At 50.9% G+C, this 19,583-nt stretch overlaps 3 protein-coding genes across 3 annotated transcripts; all 3 read right to left on the bottom strand.

Moving 5' to 3' along the window:
* Positions 1-2,717: 2,717 nt before the first annotated feature.
* Positions 2,718-8,128, bottom strand: TGME49_315520 (calcium binding egf domain-containing protein). The gene is made up of 8 exons (XM_002364690.2): positions 7,674-8,128; positions 6,817-6,957; positions 6,184-6,315; positions 5,179-5,316; positions 4,699-4,950; positions 4,161-4,391; positions 3,573-3,656; positions 2,718-3,038 (listed from the first exon to the last, which is right to left on the bottom strand). Exons 1-8 carry the CDS (start codon positions 7,702-7,704, stop codon positions 3,001-3,003), a joined length of 1,047 nt encoding a protein of 348 aa, XP_002364731.1. The 5' UTR covers positions 7,705-8,128; the 3' UTR covers positions 2,718-3,000.
* A 1,944-nt stretch (positions 8,129-10,072) lies between these two features.
* TGME49_315510 (hypothetical protein) lies at positions 10,073-12,805 on the bottom strand. The gene has a single exon (XM_002364689.2). The coding sequence runs from the start codon at positions 11,931-11,933 to the stop codon at positions 10,551-10,553; it is 1,383 nt and encodes a 460-aa protein (XP_002364730.1). The 5' UTR covers positions 11,934-12,805; the 3' UTR covers positions 10,073-10,550.
* A 1,620-nt stretch (positions 12,806-14,425) lies between these two features.
* Positions 14,426-18,539, bottom strand: TGME49_315500 (hypothetical protein). The gene is made up of 4 exons (XM_002364688.2): positions 17,324-18,539; positions 16,577-16,649; positions 16,146-16,246; positions 14,426-15,526 (listed from the first exon to the last, which is right to left on the bottom strand). The coding sequence occupies exons 1-4, from the start codon at positions 17,468-17,470 to the stop codon at positions 15,284-15,286; spliced, it is 564 nt and encodes a 187-aa protein (XP_002364729.1). The 5' UTR covers positions 17,471-18,539; the 3' UTR covers positions 14,426-15,283.
* Between the last annotated feature and the right edge of the window lie 1,044 nt (positions 18,540-19,583).

The following is a 19,583-nucleotide window of genomic DNA, read 5'->3' as shown; positions in this document are numbered from 1 at the left end:
GTGCATGCATCTAGGGAGACAAGAGACACGTGCGTGGCGGGGCGCCGGCGCTGCACAACAGCGGTCTCTTTCAAGATTTTCTCCTTCCACAGAGGAATCTTTCAAGTCACAGAAAAGAGGAAGATCAGCAGTGTGATTCTCGCGGGCTTTCTACCCAGTGTCTCGGACGACCGAGCGACAAGCCAAACGCTTTCGCAGGTGCATGCAACGGAGGGTCGTTGCTTCTAAGCAGACACTCTTCTAAACGGGCAGACGCCCACGATCTTCCGGTTATTCCACAGCGTTCTAGGCAAACTACATGAATGTCTATACAGCTTGTGTTAACACCGAGGGAAAACGACTGCTTACAAGCCAGTGTGACCAGTGTCACCGTACCGAAAGTGATCGCCTCTCGGTATGCCAATGCTAGACTGTTTGTTTCGCCTTTCCCGAGAAAAGTCCACTGGTAGGCCACATGTTGGGTCTGGATAGCAGGGCGTGCGGATGAATGCCGTACATTATTCTGCAGGAAAATCCCCGATTCACCCTACACCAGAAACTGCACGCATGGTAGGCATCGGCACTCAAATGGAAATCTCTGGTTTTCGCCAAATACCGTAGAGAAAACCTGGACCTGAAGACGACACACCCAAGGCAGAGCGCTGTAACGGTCGCTTCAGGTGCATTCCATATTAGGATCCAATGCTTCCCTTTTAAAGGGTACTGGCTGCGTCTATTTTGCCGCTGGGAAAGCTGTGGCCTAGAAATTCGTTTCGGGTGTGTCCAGTCATTCATTTGCCTTTCCATATGGCTGGAGAGGCGGATGAGACGGATCGGGGAACGTTCGCGTTTACAGACTGCACAAACGGTTTCGAAGAAAACCGAGTTTTGGAGCAGAAAGAGACGCATTCGGGGCCGACGCAAAACGACGCTATCATGCGCGAGGGTGAGCTACACATGACGAACGATCCCGACGCGTCTCCATGAGTACGTGTAAGCGTGTGAACAAGAGGCGTTTTTGAGGAATCTCACTCCTCAGCGACGTACGTCACTAACAGAGAATGCAAACGCAAGAGAATTAACAGAGAGGTCGGCAGCTGATGTATTCGGTGGGCTGTTGTACGACAAGTGCTCTCTACAGCAGGATCGCTGCTGTTTTTTTGATTCTATCAGTGGTGGGTACGTACAGATCAACCGGTGTTCTTCCAAAGCTGAAACTTGCCTTTGCCAGCTTCCGGGGTCCGGAAAATCAACAAATGAGGGAAGCCCAGTATCGAACAAAGGGGCATTTCCTCTGTCGCCTTCATTACAATGTTTCAGGATGAAGTGCGCTTCCTTACCGCTTTTTACGTTAATTCTCACAAAGTAGCGCAGTTCCCTGGCACAGACTACACGAACAGACCCTTGCACGGCCGGGTGCGGGGGTTCACTAATGGGTTTTTGGTCGAGAGTCATTTGCGATATTAATCGACAAACTGTAGCGGGCTTGCCTGCTTTGCTATACTGCCACACAGTTCTAGACTTTATCGAGCAGGCTTTCGACTTCAATTGTTTGAGAGATTTGGAACTTCCACAGATCGCTATGACTAGATAGATAATCGCAGAGGTAACGCCGTTTCGACAGTCATCGGTCGAAGGGTGCCACCACTGTGTACACGAAGTTACGAGTGGTGTTTTCTCCTTATGCAGCACTTGTCAGAATGAAAGCCCGATCCGCGGCTCCAGAAAAGCGCCACGAACGTGCCAGAGGGTATGGTTGTTGTTTCGCGTGTTTGGTTGGTTTTCATTCGCAGAGAAATTCAAGGTAACAGCCGGGTTCGGGAAATCAAGGACCTAAAAAGCGAAATCTCGGAAAGTCGGAGAAAACCAAGTTGGCTTTGCTTCAGAATTGTGATGTCAGTGCCCCCTAAACAAATACTCCACTACATTTTCCAGTTTCACAAACGCATGCACAGGCGGTTCTTGAATCGAGATAGAGTCTCTGGCTTTAGTGAATTTATGGACGCCAACTGGTCGGGTGATTGGCGAAAAAAAACATCGAAGAACGAAAGGACAATTTGGCACGGACGGGATTCAGGTCTCCCGCAGTGCACCGAGGTTTCACGAGACTGTGCGTTAGCTTTCGGGAAAAGTCCCAAGGAGGGTAAATCTTAACCGTTTTTCTTCTAGAGGAAGAATTATCCCCTTTCACCATCACACACAAACGCGCGATGATGTGCATTTTCCCTTCAAAGAAGAGACTGACCCTGCCACACATTACCATAAGCAAGGCCTCTGATTTCGCCGTTCAATTCCGAGCGTGCGCGAAGAACCCGCTTCTAACAGATCACCATCCGACAGTTTGAAAGGGTGACCTTCGCTCACCCCAACCCAGTTGATGGGATCTCGCTTCAAGGGAAAAAACGATTTCCCAGCCACTTATTTCAACTGTCTGTCCCTGCTGTCGCTCAAACGAGGCACACGCAGAGACACAGCGCACAGGAGAATAGATGCCACGCCACCAATACGAAAGCTGCCATAGAGGTTCGAGCTTCTTCTGCGTAGCTTTGTCCCCTTGTGCCTGTGTCAACAGTTGCTGCGTTGGCACTCCAAGCTGATCCTGCATAGAACAGCTATTCTATGCAATTCCGATTCCCCATTCATACCCAGAAAAATTTGGAGAGGCGAGCAGATATCTTCTATGCGTCGAAGAGATTTCTGCAGCGAGCAGGGTGACGAAGCCGTTGGTAGGAGTGGTCGTCATACCCGAAATTCCCTAGAGTCAAGCTAACTTGTTGCGTTCTGATGTGCTAAGCTATCTAACATCCGCAGAAAACACGACTGCATTGCATGTGACAACAACGCAGTGTCGGGTACAATAGCGAAGAGAGAGTCTCCGGCGAGAAACTATGCGAGAGAGGCTCCACGCCCGACTCCACGATGCTGACCCTCAAGAAGTGGAGCATGAACCAAAACGAGGGAACACAGGTTCAAATTGTTGAGCCGTCAGACCGCATGCAAACGCCGTATAGGTCTGCAGTACTACGAGTAATAGTAGTCCGTCGATCCGTAGCCGTACTCTGTAGAAAGAGCCAGGAACATAAAAGACCGAAGCATATCTGTTCAGCCACACGAAACTACTAGAGGAGCACTTTTCTCCCGACATCGTCAGCAATTTTACCTCTCCTAAAGTGCTGATGTCTCCACACGGTCATTTCAAGGTTGTTCACATGGTGTCAGTGCGATTTCGAGAACGATACGCAGGGTTATTCTCACTGTACATTCTAGTCATTACTATTATCACTTCTCTTGAGACTCTTGCTGAAGCGAGTCGTGCAGACTTTGCGACTCCAGGCGAACGAGTTCGAGGAACAGTGCCACGGGGATGACGATCAGCGCCGGGAGAAGGCGGAAAATTGCTCTTGTGCTGTCAGATACAGATCTAGTATAATAGTTTCGCTGTAATATACATAAGCACGGTGGAACGCAAGGTGATGCGGGGAAGACAGCAGCTACACGTCTCCCCACCGCTGTCACTTCAGCAGACAATAAAAAAAACGTCTTGCGCCGAATAGAGGGCGGATGCAAAATCAGTGATGGGAAGCGCCGCTCACGGTCGTATGAGGCCCCGCCGTCGGCCATTCCGTATTCGTCGTAAGCTATCTCCCCAGCGTTCCTGCTTTTTTTCTTGAACTTTCCTGCAAACGCACAGAGCAGCAGTCGCACCGGGGGGGCCTTGTGACCACCCTCTGGTCTCCTGAAACGGATCCGAACACGACGTTTCGTAAGAAGCGACAGAGAGGCGCTACGGTTGGTGTATTCGCAGTTCCATGTGTCAGCTGGCTCTGCGGAGGGACTGCACAGTCGATCGGCACTGCACACAGAGATGAAATGACGGGATTCGACATTCTGCCGAAGCTCAGTTAATCAATAACCCGCAACTTCCGAGAACTTCAGTCCGTGCTACCAGCAACGGTATAAACGTGACAGCTGAACGCTGAGCTCCAGCAGCCGTTTCGAACATGAGTAGAATACCCGAATCGAGTGAGTGTTTAATCTACAGCGTGGCGGCCACTGGCAGTCGATGGGCGCGTGCGTTTCTCGAGTAAAAGTGCGTGGCAGGCAGCAATGTTGCCAGCTTTCTGGGAGCAAGAGGTGCGCGTTTCCTTTGCGAAAGCCACATAGCTCAGGGGTAGACTCACTGACGACAAGTAAAACGAGAATAACGACGACGAGCGCTCCGCCAGCGATCATACCCCAGATCCACCCGGGCGTTTCCCCGGAAAGACCTTCCGACATAACGGTGGACAGCTGGGCCGTGAAGGACTTCGCCGTACACGAGTAGGTCCCGTCAGAGCCCTTGACACATTCACTGTATTGTCCGCACGCTCCGCCCGACAGCTCGCAAGGCAGGTCCTCGTACCCTGCTTTGGCTGCACAAACACGCACCGAAACCACACGACACAGGTAGGTGTCACCTTTCACGATACGCATCTTTGTTGTTTCGCTCTCTCAAAGTACTTAGGTTTAACGTCTACATCGTTGAATGAGATGAGCCGTAGCCGTTCTACTCTCGAGTTCGTGGCGACCGCTCTCGCGGGCGCGATTCGGAGGAAGAGAAAGAGTCGTGTGCGTTGTACGGCTGACTCTGAATGCCACCAACGAACCTCGCCCGCCGTCGAATTCGAGGCTTTCTAAACACTCCTCACGTAAATCGACCTCCGAAGGACTTCGACTTACGGATGCAGTTGCCTTTCTTTCCGTTGCCGGTTAGATTAGCCTTGCATTCACACGTGTAGGAGCCGACGAGCTGCTTGCAAGTGGCCAAAATTGGATCGCAGTCGTGCTCGGTCGTATCACAGTAGTTTTTGGCCACACAGACCCCGTCAGAACCCATCGAAAAGCCTTTCGCGCATTCACACTTGAATGACCCGTTTGTATTGATGCACGTCGAGTTAACGGGGCATGGGTCGTTGTCGCACTCATCAATGTCTGAAAAGCAAGCTCACACGAACGCTAACAAGATTTTTGCGCCGGGCCTTCTGCCAGTTGCGTTGTCACGTGTTGAACATGCCCTCGAGCCTGAAACTCGTTACCTCTGGATGTCCATAGAGGGCAAGCGGGCGTCCAGAGCTGTTTGCAGAAACGAGTTCTTTCCCGCGTTTTTGTACATTTGAACGCGCACAACCGGTTGCGAACCAGCGTTCAACAGAAATGTACCTGTACAGTCGATTCCCGGTTGGCCTCCATTTCCTTCATATCCGGGCATACAGGAGCAGGTGACCGACGCGTCGGAATTGTTGTTGCATATTGAGTTCGCCCCGCAGCCTCCATTGTTCGCCATGCATTCATTTTTATCTGAAAGCAGAGGTAACAGGACCGAGAGAAATCGAATTCTGAAGGAGAAGCTTTCCCTCCGAGGACGTGCCGCACGAGTCTCGGCAGTCGCGTGACGCTGCTGCCTGCGTAAACGATTATCTGAAGCGCGTCTGTCAGGAAAATGGGAAGGCTGTCCCAGCGGTCTCCCCACGGCTTTTGGAGGATCACAGATAGACATCTATACGGCAATGCACCCGCTTGTTCCGAAAACGTTTCATCTGCACATTTGTTTCTTGCCGCGGTAGTCAGCACGCTGCGTTCAAGAAACACCAACAGTTTCTCAGGCGACAGCAGATAACATAACTGACTCGATGCATGGAAAACGATTAGGGAAGCGACTTAGCACAAACGCGCCAAACGACCGGACGCGGCTGATGGTACGCTCTTCACTGATGTGCTTTTTCTTGGGAGTACGCGTACGATTTGGACTACTGGTTTTTATATTGAATTCCTCCGTTTACCGGCGGCATGCATGCCTGGAATGAGGCGGCCTGAAGGCCAGTGACAACACTAATCCATAGATTACTCCTACACCATAACCCATGTAGACTGACCTCAATGTCGTAGGATATTGAATTCCAGCACTTGGTGTTTGTCTCAAGCGAACCACTGGGATCATGTACAGTAGTCAAAAAGAACCCCACGACCCATCCAACGGATGTATGAGTGAGACAGTGCTTCCACCAGATCCACACACACCAAAAACCTCATGCCGGGTGTGTGAGCCGTCCGTATGAAGCCGTCGACTGAGGATGCGAATAATCGTATTTCTCAAGCAAGTCGAAAAACACGTGTGCATCGGCCATGCTCCCCTGCTCAGCAGGGTACTATTCGAGTGATGCTTACCTTCACACTTGCCGTCCCTTAGCTCTCGATAATCGCCGCAGACGCAGATGTAGCTGCCTTTGGTATTTTCACAAATGGAATTCGGCACTTCCGCCGTACAATTATGCGTTCCTAAATGGCATTCGTTTATATCTGGACAGAAAAGAGTACGGAAGACGAGGGAAGCTCCGCGGATGAGCACTGGATCTTTCAAAAAGAAAATTCAGTACCCCGCACAGTTGGGTTCTGCACTGGCCTCGCGCGCAGCTCAAATGCCCTCACCTCTTGTTGTTAAAAGTCGTTTTTATGAGCATTTCGCTTCGGCCCCACAAAAGTCCAGAATGTGCGATACGGGTGCAATCCCGTCCCATCTAAGTGGAAATATACAATCTGTGTCAGTTCTACGATCGAACCGTTCGTCTGCCTAGACGGATCCTTTTACCAGTGTTTATACCCTTCAGCCCGTCGAAAACACTGAGGCGTTCAATTCACTATTTTGGCCCACAATACACCAGGAGCACTCAACGTAGACGTTTTTCGAGGCTCATGGCTACTGCTTAAGAGTAAATACCTGCGAACTGGGACCCCTGCTGCCGATCCCCCGGTAGTCAATGTTGCAGGTGGTGTCGCCAGACTAACGCAGAAAGATCTTACCGTCGCACTTCGAGGTGTCGGATCGGCCCTGGTATCTGAAACCGTCGGCGCAGGTACAGAAGAAGTCGCTCTCTCCAGCATCTTTGCACCCCACCGCATTGGGCACCGCCGCACAGATCGCGAATCCCCGGGCGTCACAAGCTGAAGGAGAGACCACAGGCAGGCAATTGGAACCCGTTTTTGACTTGCCTGGTCGGGAGGCAAGTCGCTTTTCCCAGAATATTCAACCGGAATCGAACGTTATACTATTAAATGAGCTACATAATACACAGGCTGGACTGTGTTAAACGTCAGTGCGTTACGGTGTTTGCCGGCCCCGAGTGTGGCCAAGGTGGGACTGCGTGAATCAAAAATCAACGCTCGAGACGGTCCATCCAGGACCGTTCGCGTGTCGAGGGGGTGCCTATAAATACGCATGCAGGTGGGTTTCTCGACTGGGAATGTTTGACACGACATGGCTGTCTGCACTCAGTTTTACAGTAGCCTGAACAGCCCTAGAGCGTGGCTTGTTGAACTCAGCCAATTGACTGCTGCCGATCGCAAGCCGCCACTCTCCAGGTTCTGTGTGTCACCCGCCTTGGAACGAAGCAACAGGCTAATGCTTGTCTACTTCAAAGCACTATTCGAGGCAGCAAGCTGACAAGACACTTCGACGCTTCAACTCGTTATGGCTCCTCGTTTGTGTCAAAGCGTTCTAAAGTAAATGCGCTGAAGATAGGATCATCCTCTGTTTTCAACCCCTGAGCGAAAAGCTCCCACCGGTTGAGCCACGACCCCGAGATTCGTGGCCGCACTGTACAAGTGTCATAGGGTCTGGCGAAGTACGAGACCACGGAGTTTTTATGACAAAAGCTCACGCGAAGAGGAGCCTGATTGTTGGTTCCCCATCTTGACGCCAGTTCACGGGCGGATCGGACGCGTCGTTTAGACTGCTGCCACGAAGTGGTGGTTTACGGGAGCTGGAGAGAGAGAGCCGTGATTGGCAGACGAAAACTCCAGTCCATGAGTCCGCTTGTGTGTATCCCTTCCAGTCCGAGCGGTAGAGGCAAACTCTATGAAGTTCGGCGCCGTTTTTCTTCTGGTCCGGACGTCCAAGACTTGCGCTCCCTAACCCCGCTGTCTGCGACAGTGAGAGTGCCGGCGAAGCCGCTGGGTACAAACAGAAATGCTTTACCTTTCCCGTAAAGGGCAGCAGATACTGGGTTTTGATACCGCGACAAATAGCCTGTGAGAATCCCGGTTAGTAGGGCCCTGAAAACTCCTTTATCAGTCGTTCTCCCGCGTCTCAGTTTTCCGACGCTGCCATGCTGTTAGAAGACTACAAACAGACATACCCGTCAGAGATCGACACACGAGAGACACTGATCAAAGAGATCTATACAAGAGGGACACTGTTCAGAGAGGTCGTGGGGTACATTTACCGGTAACTACACGACGCCCACGAGGCGAAAGATGTGTGGCGGGAACGAGGAGAGAAACAATCACGGATTTCAACACAGTTCGGTTGTTGTGCGTCCACACGGCACCCGGTCCTGTCGGCACTGCGCAGTTCCTGTACAGGCTCCGGCTGTATGAGCAGCACACACTGGGATTTCCACGGTAAAAAACAGAAGCCTGGCGGGCTTGGAGTCTAAATACAGAAAACAACGGGAAACGGATTGACGTTTAAGTCAGTCGCTGGCCATCATATCTGCGGTTTCAAGTCTTCGAGGGAAACCCCGAACTCGTAGCAAGCAAACTCGCGTCAGGCTATTAATCCTGAACACACGTAGGGACCCAGTTCTTGGTTTAACCTTAGGCTTTCCTGCTTTTTCCTGAGTCGATCGAATGAACAGAAAACCGGTACGATTCAGCGCAAGCGCGGAGACCACAGTTGCTCGTGTCCTTCCTCCCAGAGAAATAGTCGAATTGATTGAATTAGAAGCATCGACCAGCGAGTGACCGGCCAAGTTTCACTCTGGCTTCTCCGGCCGTGGCACCCGCGGTCGTCGGTGGGGCTCGCTAGCAGCTGTCGTCAGGAGAAGCAGCATCGATGTCTCCACTGCCTTTTTTGCTGCGCAGTTGTGTGGCATCTCCACATTAATCCACCGTGCATTTCCTTCCCGAATGACTCGGGGAAATTGAAGCTTTTCCACCGATCAATTGCTTGTCCGATGAACTTTTCGAAACTTGTGAAGGCCTCTACATCTGCGTGCCAGCACAGGGCGTGGCAAAGAAAGCTGCTCTGGATGAAGCGACCTCGGAGCGGCGCTGCCCACGCATTCTTTAGGAAAGGGAAGAGATATCTCAACAGTGCAACACCGCCGTACACAGGTGAAAATGCCAGGGTAACAGAACACGAATTCTGTGCTTTTCGGCTAAAGTTCAGGCCTCTTACTCGGCGCAACACACAACAACGACCTGCTCTGAACCTTTCGATATCAAGTGGTGCCCTTGCGTTGCAACAGGGCCTTTCCCGCTTTTTCCCGCTGGTCGTGGTGCAAGATCCGTGTGCAGCTGTGTGCCGACAATGACGATGTGGTGACACAAGGGTTCCGCGTTTTTCATCAAGTGCACTGGGCCCCCAAAGATGCTCCATACCACAAGTCAGCGTTTGGAAGCCTTTTCCCCTGACACACACAACTCCGGATGGGGGACATTGACTGACTACAAGATGTGCGCACATATCCACACAGCTCCTTAAGGTAAAATCGACTGAGCTATGGCAGGCTTCTAGCAGTAAAGGACATTCTCAGACACTCTCTCAAGCAGGAGTAGGGCGTGATGTAGAGACACAGATTCGGAATTATCGTTTTTATTGGGCAGGACCATGGATCGTCCACCGGACACTCTAGGGTCCCCCGGCAGAGTCCGAACGAACGCACACAAGCCAATAAATACGCCTCTCGGCATCTTCTTGCCCCTTTGACACTCAGGATTGTCTCAAATGGAAACACCGTGGCTCTACGCTCCATAGAAGCGACACACTTTTCTTTGCCCGCTCCTCATGTCGCTGGTAAAAAGAGCTACTACGGTAGCATGAACTGAAACGGAAGAGTACGCAGATTGTGGCGGATACGAACCCACCGGGAAGGCTTCTTCAAGTATTCCTTTCTACATAAGTTTTACAGCTTGGGAAAAGTGCTTCCAACGGCAAAATACGGTTGAACCTTTCGTGATACATATTACAGCCAGAAGTGCTTAGAGTGGATGTGGTCAAGCTCGTGCGGACATGCTACGTTGTTTCTTTTGTGTCACAGACTTTCTGCATGCGAGGTGCTCGCTTCTTTATTAGTTTCTGTAGCGTCCAACAGGGGTTCGTTTGTTGTTGTAGAAGAGTTCACAAAAACCACTGCAGCCGTGGGTGACAGGACACGGTTCACAATTGTCGGAAACTGGGCACGGCTTATACTACAACAGTTTTGTCTGGTTCTCGGGTAACCAGCAGGAAACAAATCTTCAGGCAGCACGAGGCGTCCTGTAATCGGTGACGGAGAAGAGACCGTTTGCTGCATGTAATTTGTGTGCGATAGCGTTTGTCGCACCGAAGTTTGGTTTCCACTTATGCATTCACCACGAGTCGGGTGAGGCGATAGCCAAAAACTGCTACCGAGTGTCGCACTGGCAAAACATATTCACATCGGCCTATATACGGGAACCCAATTCGCTACCTTGTAAGAGTGTTATAAAGGGTCAGAACCCGCGAAAAGCGTCGAAGCACTTGATCATTTATGGAAACACACCTCTGTGCGGCATTAGCTTTTAACTCTCCACGGCGGAGGGGTCCCCTCTCTTATTTTGCGTCGATTTCCATTTGCGGCGAGAGGTACTGTGAAAGACCCTGTCACAGAGAATCTTTCGTCTTCACCGACAACATTCAGCGACCCAGACAACTTATGATGCTTCTCTGGCGAACCATCCAACTTCCCAGAGGCTTTTCCAGGACTGCCTCCTTCATCCTCCCGTCGTAACTTTTGGAGTTTCCCTTTAAACGTCATCCCCGCATGGAACGGATCCGGTTGAGATTCTGGGGACAGGTCGCTCTCTAGAAGACCTACGGGATCTGCGTCACAATCGCTGTGTGCACCACAGGTCTTTTTTCGGTGTTCCTGTCGGGGGAAGTGTTCCACTGAGACGAGAGGAGCGGTTGTCTGGAGTCCGGTTTCCCTCAGCGCATTCGGATCGTAAGGGATGTACGGCTCTTGCGGAACAGGACGGTCGTAGCGCCGCCTTCCGCTGCTCGTGTTGACGCCTGAAAATGCGTCGGCATGTCTCGTTCTACGGTCGTCCAAGAACTTGTACAAGTAGCTGTCATCCGGATTGAGAGGAGTATGGTGCGCGTGGTCGTAGACACGTCGAACTCTCGCCTGCATGACGGCACTCGCAGGGTTGTCGCTCACAGAGCGTTGCGCAAACGCGATTCGATGCTTAGGAATCCTCCCCAAGGGCGGCCTCTGCTGCTCTTGACGCCACTTTTGGAACCGTTTTAATTCCAAGTCATACCGTGACCAACTGTCCTGTCGTGGCTGCGACGGCCCGCACACCCGCACCGGGCGGTGGACCACGCTGTAGCGGTCAAAGTAAGCGTCATCGACATGGTCACCACGGCTAGCGTGCGTTATCGACTTATCACCGGATTGTCCGAGCTGGACGACACCGCTGATGTTGATATCCCCGACCACACGGTCGACACGGTGTGTGTCGTTCGTTTCCGGCTCCGGTTTCTTCTCGTCCTCCAGCGAGCACTGGACCGACTGCTCTGCTGTCCGCCGTCTTGCACGGTTGGCGCTGAAACCTGCGCGACGGGCGCCGTCGCGCATGCGAGTGCATGCATCCTCGAAGTCGATTTCGTCCACTTCCCATTCTGAGAAGATGTTGGAAAACTGGTGGAGATGAGGCTCCGGCAAGTGGCTTTGCGGCTGCGCAGGCTGTCGTCTGGTACTTCTGTCCACATCGAACTGACCTAGACAGTGGCTAGCGGGACACAGAACAACACCCGCTGGAGTCTGTGATGGCATTACAAGAAACGACTGTTGCTGTGGCTGACCAACTCCGAGAGGCGCCGCCCACTGCATCAGAACTTGGGGCACCCCGCTCTCCTGCGGGGGTGCCGCGGCTGAGACAGACTGAAAATACATGGTTGGACGCGGCTACGTGTAGAGGGATGCGTTCCGTTGACGATACGCAGGAAGTGAGCGTAACACGATGTGACGGTACGAAACAGATTAAACGATAGATGCAGGGTGGTTGGCCGGCACAGGACGAATTAACCTATGGAACGCGACTCGGGCGCAGCTGTTGCGCTACCCATAACTGACACGGTATTTGACAACCGGAATGCGGGTGAACACGCAGTAGCGCTTGAACGAAATTTGAGTACTAATCAAAAACGGAATTTTGAGCCGTGCGGTATGTTGCCGCGATTCTTGTCAGTTTCCTGCGCTGTCGATAGCTCTCGATTCAGCGCGGAATCCGAAGGACGGACTCGATTATCGTTCCACAGGGGCAGCTTGTCACGAACGGGGCAACAGAGCCTTGAATCTCACTCAAGGCTCGTGTTTTTTATGCGCAGACATCAAGCGTTTCAACGTCATGATGAAAAACCGTGCATCCCTCCAACCAATGTTGTCAAACCGGCTGGCCAGCCGTGACCTTGTCGAAACACAGACGGTCGCCAGCAGCAGGCCTGCACAGTCGATTGATTCATTTGAGCTGTATTCCGCCACACAGGAACTTCCACCCTACTCTCAAAAAAGACGAGAAATTCTTCAGCTGGTCGTCGTCTTGAACTTTCGAGTGTGGGTCTGTGAAGAACACCAGTCCCGAAGTCCTTCGAGTTTGTCTCGGTGCACTGCTGGGTGCAGTAAATGATGGCGCGAGCGCAGACACGAGTATCCAAGGAGGTATGAGACATCAGCCCTTCTTCACGTTAACGACGCAAGCACAGCAGCGTTTCTGTACAGACACCGAAAATCGTCCTTTTGCACTTGTCACTGACCAACTTTTCCCGCCTTTAAAATTTGCAATTTACTCTGGTCAAGAAACGGGTTCGAGAGGCCGCTGCGCGAGAGTTCGGTCTCGCGCTAGCGCCGGTGTGAAAACCGCTAGCACGCACCCAGGGAGCGCACGGGGCATCGCACTGACCTTGGAAAACCCGAAAGCGGATCGAGGAATGACGCTGGAGTGGCGCCAGTTATTTCCTGGGATCGGAACTTTCTTTTGCAATATTGAGGCCCGCAAGAAATTTGTAAGGCACTCGGAAGCATTTTCCAAGATGTTTGCCTTTGAGGCGAATGACAGAGACTCGCGGGTCGTGGAACACACGCTAGACAACAGAAATAGCAATCTCTCTTCCGACAGATGTGAAAAACTGGACTGTCCGCGATTAGAACCTCTCGACTGTAGGTTGAATATGTCGCTAATGTCATGCCATGTATGCCCCAGGAATGATCGGACGAACAAACCCTCAGGAAGCATACGCCACATAGGGGCTTCGATATTTCGCGGAGCATTCCCGAGTAGTGCAAGACAGAGAGGGGCCCGTCTTTTCCCTTTGCCTCACAAGCCTTCAACAAGGACACAGTTCGACGCTTGATCTGTGTACACAGACAAAACAAAACAATCCGTTTCAGAGACGACGAGATACAAGCCTCAATCTTTCGTCTGACAGAACCCTATGACCCCACACCGGGAAATTGGCAGGGCAGTTACCCACCAGAAAGAACATGAATGAGCATGCAGAGGGGAACAGGACCGTGTATCTTGATCACATCAGACTGATCATGGCTCTTCAGCTTTACATGAAACGGACTTGAGGTAGTCGGTAGTTCTGAAGCAGTCACTCTCCGCTCCAAGTACGCTAACAGCAAGGTAGCACAATGCTCTAAATACCTTCACGGTTAACTTTGTAGATCTGTACGTGTACGGAAAAATGCGCGTGGATAAGGCGCAAGCAAGAGACCGTAATGGTGTAGGTGAAGAAACGACTCGTCTCAGAAAATAAAGCTTCGTGGCCACTGTACGCAGATGCACCATTTGGAGCAGTGCCTTTATGTTTTTCCCACCCCGTTTCAGGTTTCAACTTTCTCCACGAATAAGCTACTTAGCACAAGAGCACGCAATTCTTGTTAATATTGTTCATGATTCTGTGTGCACCGGAATACAACGTCGAATGCGCTACACTGCAATCGCACTGTCAGCAGAGATCTTCGAACGTGGGAACAGAGCTGCTGAGGTGTCGCCTGCCTTGCTCATGATGTATCTTTGTCGTTTAGATAAATCGAGTAATGCTTGTCAAGTTCCTTGTATATATTTATCTGACTGCATACTTAGGATCACACCAGAAGAGTTCACTGATACGAGGAAAAAGGAAATCGTGGTTGTCCCTTTGGCAGTACGAGGACGGATGTTGGCGGCGCCTGATATTTCCGATGGTGCTAGATTTACATTGAGAGTGTTTGGCATAATGCGTCACGACAGAGAGGCACTGGCAATTCCACACCGAAGAAGGCAACGGCGTCAATGATGAGAAACTGCTTCACATCGGTCGCCGCCTCCGTAGTGACTTTTTCTCTGCACCCAGATGAACGGCGTGAAGCACGGTCAGAATGTACCTCAAATGCATATGTGGTAAGGGATGTACATTGTGTGAAATCGCGCATAACTTCTCCCAGGCCTCACTGGATACGTGCAAACCCTGTTGCATGCTTCCATGACTGTGCGTGTAGAACGATGAGTGTGTTACAGGCTAGAAAAAGTGTTTTCCGATATTTTCAAATTCGAAGAGCCCAGCGTTGCCGCCGGTCTCTGTCTGACTGGAATTGTATGTGGCCTCCATGAGGCCGACTAGTCTGGAAGAGTTCTTTCCTCATTCTACTTCTTGACCTTGTTTGTGAGTTTCTAATCGATACCCCAGTTCACTTCCGAAAAGCCGACCGCGGAAGATTCGCCAGTGGATACACACTGCCGGCCACGCAAGAATGGGACTTGTTAACGGCTTCGTCTGAAAGCATGGTCAAATCCCGGCATCTCTCTCGGCCCATGACATTTACATTTTGACAGACGTCACAGTATTTCATATACTGGTGTTTGGGTCCGTCGGAGATACACTGGTTTTTCATCCCCTTACCCCTCCACACTCATAGTGTGCCTGTTATTAGAAATAGCGAGTTCCTCGAGCAGTGCCACCGAGCAAGCTGCTCGGATGTCTATACACTTGCTCGGGCGACACTGTCGGCTGCAACATCAAGAAACCTTTCGGCGTACTACGATTCTAACAGTATGCCAGCCCGCACGCCCACTTGTCTTAATCACGCAACCAGTACGTTTCCCAATGGCTTCTGTTTCCCTCCACTGGAGGGTCTTTCTTCCTCTGAGGGGACTGCCACTCACGAAACTGCGAAAGACCTCCTTCAAACCTGTCAATAACGGAACTTGTGTCAGCACGGATCCACGCCGCGACTGTGCAACTCAGAGGAACGCTTCTTGCCTACGATGAATAGACGACTTCGGAAGAGAAAGACGGCCGGGACGTGACTGCAGCAAAGTTTTGAGTGGGGATAGAAACCGTCGAACCAGGAACAGCGGCGGCGGCTGCCTGTCCTGTCACCAACAGGGGCGTCTGCGACTCTCGCCGTGGCTCCTGGTGGCCGATCCGCTGCAACCAGTTCTTCACGGCTTCTTGGGTGTTTACCCCTGCCCCAGGAATCAGAAGAAGCGCCAAAAGAAGCAGCTGGAAAGAAAACACAGATATGCAGCCCAGGAGAGTCGATGCATGCAAACGCATATCCGTAGACCGGCAATGTGTCGTCCATTTGCATGGAGTTTCACGCGAGTATAATTCAGCGGGTTAACGAATGTGCAGTCCTGTTCGACCCTCGCCGCACGTCTTCACTTTAACACGGCGTGTGTATGATTTCCCCTGAAAAACCATCCAAAGCCTGACTCGAAGAGAGTGATAATAAACGAGCTCGGTGTTGTGCGAGAATTCTGAGGAGAGAGGTTGAACAGGCATTACGCAACACTTTGTGGACATCATAGTCTCTACTGGACAAGAAAAGGAACATATTGCTGCTAGGACCGGGATAGAAAAAAAAATGCGCAGCATTAAATGTGACAACCGCGACTTACGAGTTTCTCGGTATAAAACTTAGTGTTCAACGTCTTTGCGTTTGTCAGTAACTCGACGCACAATTCATGGCAGACATAGACCTGTGCTCCAAGGAAACGGAAACTTCCTATAACTGCGTAACACGAAATCTAGCACAAGAATGAACTAAATGCAGGAAATGTGGCACTCTGGCACCCTCTGTAGAGAGGAGGACTCCCCCTCCAATTCACTTTCGTCTTACCTTCAGGCAGACTTCAAGGAGCGTGAAGAAAGTGACAAGAACGTGAAGACCTTCTGTGTCGCTAGACAAAGCGAGCCAGTCATGAGCAAACCAGCGAATCGCTGCAGAGACCAAGCAAGAGAGATTTTAGCAGATAAACACAAAAGCCATCAGTATCTGATGGCGAGCCCATTTAACACATGACTGGCATGCGTGCCGCTATCCGTAAACATCTTTTTTTCGTATCGGAAAAAGCGACCCTGCCATCCGAGAGAGAGCCATGGCTATCTGTTGTGCTGAAAGCGAGAGGCCAGGAGACAACACGTGCCACCCCCTAGGCTGTCAAACGGCATGCGTAATCAAGAATGAAGAAAAAGGAAAGGCAGCACCCTGGAAATCCGGGTAATGCAGCTGAAGTCCCCAGTTGGTGTTTAATAACACTCTCTACTTACGCCAGTAGAGCACGTAGAGAATGTCTTGGACAATCGAGAGAAAGATGAACGCGACCATGAAGCGCTGTTGCGTCTGAAAAGTAACACATCGAGTGCACACACATGGAAAGCGATTGTGGATCTGAAGGTACCACCACGAAAACAAACGAATTTCAGTGGAGTCTACTGGCGTGCCCGTAAACATACCCTACATACACGCAAAAACTCGTGAGCACAAAATGATCGAGAAACCACAAAGAATGACCTGTAATTGCAGCAGCGGCCAATCAGTATTCACCTACGGCGCATGTAGGTTCACAAGCTTGTCAATGAATGTACTTATGCATACATGGAGGATCGGCAGAGTGGTGGAGACAGTCGTATCTCGTGGTTGATGGATCTCCGTGTGAACGAAGGAACTAAAAAACTGTGGATAAAGTTTAACACTAGAGCGCGGCCCTTCGATCGATGCACGCCAGTGAATGCTCCCTCTAATAATCATCCATTCATCAAACTGGGTCCCTTCACGCGTTTGCCTTCAGACAGAGGAACAAATTGGTTTTACGGAAAATCTGTGAAAGCAAAAACAGGGTTTCCGCTCAGCAGGCACACTGTATACCAAATGGCGAGCGCGAAACCGCAGGGAAAACTCTATTTAGAAGATAGGAAGATGTGCCTATCTGTTTTCTTGGACATGTATGGTGTCACTTTTTTTTCCTCCTAGGGCTTGAAGAGGTCGGCAGGGAAAGACAGGCGCCTTTTCCTTACCTTCCTTTCTTCCGGAACAGAAAAAAATGACCACCACAGATAAACGAAGAGAGGGAAATTGCAGTCGGGCCTGCTGAGTGAGGACAGCGCTCCTAGAGCCGCAATTGTGAGCATGAGGCACTCGGCCACTTCTCGTGCGTTTGCCATATTGCCTCTTGACTGTGTCGCGGGAAAGGAAGAAAATTCTTGGCTAGAACAAGGCAAGCGTCGCTTTGCAAGCAGAAGGACAAACGTTACGCACACAGCGACAAACACAGAATCCAAAATGTGACGGCGGAAACAGGATGCTGTCGATGCAGGAGAGGAAGGCGGAAGTATACTGGAAGATGCACCCTCTCGCTCGAATATCCACAACTTCGCGGAGCTACTTGTAGAGGCCTTTCGGCATTTAACAACAGCTGCGGAAAACTTCCAGCAAATTTGCGTTGGAAGAAGAGGGGCGCCACGGCGTTTCCTGCCGAAAAGGGAAGCTGGAATACAGATTGAGAACGTTACGGTAAGGTACTGTCTTTATGGGGGATTCAGCCAATTGGAGCCAGCGACACAGCCGTCTTGACCTTCTAGAGTTGCAACGGGAAAAGACAGGCGAGGATTCTGCTCAACAGAAACTCTCTCAGGATTTCGTATCTCAGCTGGCACGGACGCTGCTAAAAGGCACTTTTCAGCTTGCTGGACTAAGAAATGTGTGACAGCAGAGTCTTGCAGAGACAACTGGAAAGACGCGTTTGTACAAGAGACTTGACGACATATTCTGCTGAAGTGAAAGATATCCTCGCTCCTCTGTGGCATGGAAAGGAGAAATCAACAACGAAGGGAGATTCACTAGAGACCGGGTCAACAACGACTTTGAGAACCACGCAGTCAAAGCCAGAGGGCCAGAAAATGTGGCCAGTCCCGTAACTGCAAAATGCTTGGATGTTGATGAGCTCAGATTAATCTGATACGGAAAACGACTTTTAGACTTGAGTGTGACAGTCGTGCTACGAGAAGTTCCCCTTTCACAATTTAGGCGGTAGAGGCAGCTGAAGCATGGGTCAGGGGTGACACGGCCGGCGAGGAAAGTCTAGAAACAAACTCGCGTAAGACGCGAAAAGATGGCCTAAAGGCTCAAATTTAGGAGGCATTCGAAAAGTGCGCTACGCTCGAAAGTTGATTCCAATATGTACCTCTTCAATTGTACTATTAAATGGGCAAACACCTGCCCAGTGGAGCAAACACTTGAAAAGACGGAAATCTCTCTGGCTACTCGGTCATATGGGGCAAGACATACCCTCCCTTCCTCGAAGGGTTCTGTGAACAAGACACACAGGAAATTCAACGCGGCGGGAAAGGATATGCACAGCGATGTCATCTCCTGAGTAGCAGAACTTTTTTGATGAATCCTTGGAAAGAACTCCCAAAACACTTTAAGATACTTGGTCGTTGAGAGAGTTTTCTTTTGGTTCTGGTGCGGAGCCCTTTGTGGAACACGACGGGTCGCCGCGCACAGCCCATAAATAGTTTGCGCTGGCGTGAGCTGGTGACCAAAGACTCTGTCCTTGCCTTTTTTATGGCCCTCCACGTAACAAAATAGCGATGGATTCAAGGGTGACATACCAATCATCATCTCCATGCGGCAAATGAAAGGAACGGCAACACAAATTGGTTCATCTGGCGTATGTGGGGTAACCCAGAATCTACAGAGCACATGGCCACACCGACTTTCTGGTAAGGCTTATGCTAGGATGTGCGTTTTGACTTGTTTTCGTGAGAACAAAAGAGCTTTGGCCTGCGGGAGAGATGCTTCCTCAAGACTTCCACTTTGGATCTTTTGCTCGCGAGCTTCACGCCCGAACTTGTAACACTTATCAAGACCCTGGTTCAGAGCCAGAGGTTCTTCAGGGCTGCTCTGAAAGCAGTACTTGTGTTACCACGTCGATGGTGGCGCATGGAGGTCCACCGAAACCTGTTATACGACCACATTTTGTTGTGAAGAACCAAGAGAATGCCAACTGATGCCAGCGTTATGCAACAAGCAGGAAACGATTCTGTGTTTGTTCCTGTATTTGACGTCGCTGCCACAGCATCTACTGCTCGAAAGACCACTTGCATGTTCAACCAGAAGCAGTCTGGATGCTTCAGCTGCGAAGCAAACTGAGCTTTTGTTCGTGAGCCTTAACCTAACCCAAACGCGTTTTCGGTACAACTGTAAACGTGGTCGGAAAAGTCTAAGAAATGCTCCGTCATGCCTTCGCCCAGTCACATTACCGCATTCCACAAT

The sequence above is a fragment of the Toxoplasma gondii genome, chromosome XI (genome assembly GCF_000006565.2).
Source record: "Toxoplasma gondii ME49 chromosome XI, whole genome shotgun sequence".
In the NCBI taxonomy this organism is placed as follows: domain Eukaryota; phylum Apicomplexa; class Conoidasida; order Eucoccidiorida; family Sarcocystidae; genus Toxoplasma; species Toxoplasma gondii.
Note: the sequence above shows the minus strand (reverse complement) of the source record. Positions and strands in the feature narration are given on the sequence as shown.

Bases quoted from the DNA above. Each gene is read 5' to 3' on its own strand.
- TGME49_315520 (XM_002364690.2), bottom strand. From the start codon at position 7,704: ATGGGGAACCAACAATCAGGCTCCTCTTCGC. The intron at 6,316-6,816 runs GTAAGATCTTTC...TTTTCTGTCCAG, and splicing joins CGACACCTCGAAGTGCGACG to ATATAAACGAATGCCATTTA. The intron at 4,392-4,698 runs GTAAGTCGAAGT...GTGTTTGTGCAG, and splicing joins AAAGAAAGGCAACTGCATCC to CCAAAGCAGGGTACGAGGAC.
- TGME49_315510 (XM_002364689.2), bottom strand. From the start codon at position 11,933: ATGTATTTTCAGTCTGTCTCAGCCGCGGCACCCCCGCAGGAGAGCGGG.
- TGME49_315500 (XM_002364688.2), bottom strand. From the start codon at position 17,470: ATGGCAAACGCACGAGAAGTGGCCGAGTGCCTCATGCTCACAATTGCG. The intron at 16,247-16,576 runs GTAAGTAGAGAG...TGGTCTCTGCAG, and splicing joins TCTCTACGTGCTCTACTGGC to CGATTCGCTGGTTTGCTCAT. The intron at 15,527-16,145 runs GTAAGACGAAAG...TTTTCTTTCCAG, and splicing joins TCCTTGAAGTCTGCCTGAAG to CTGCTTCTTTTGGCGCTTCT.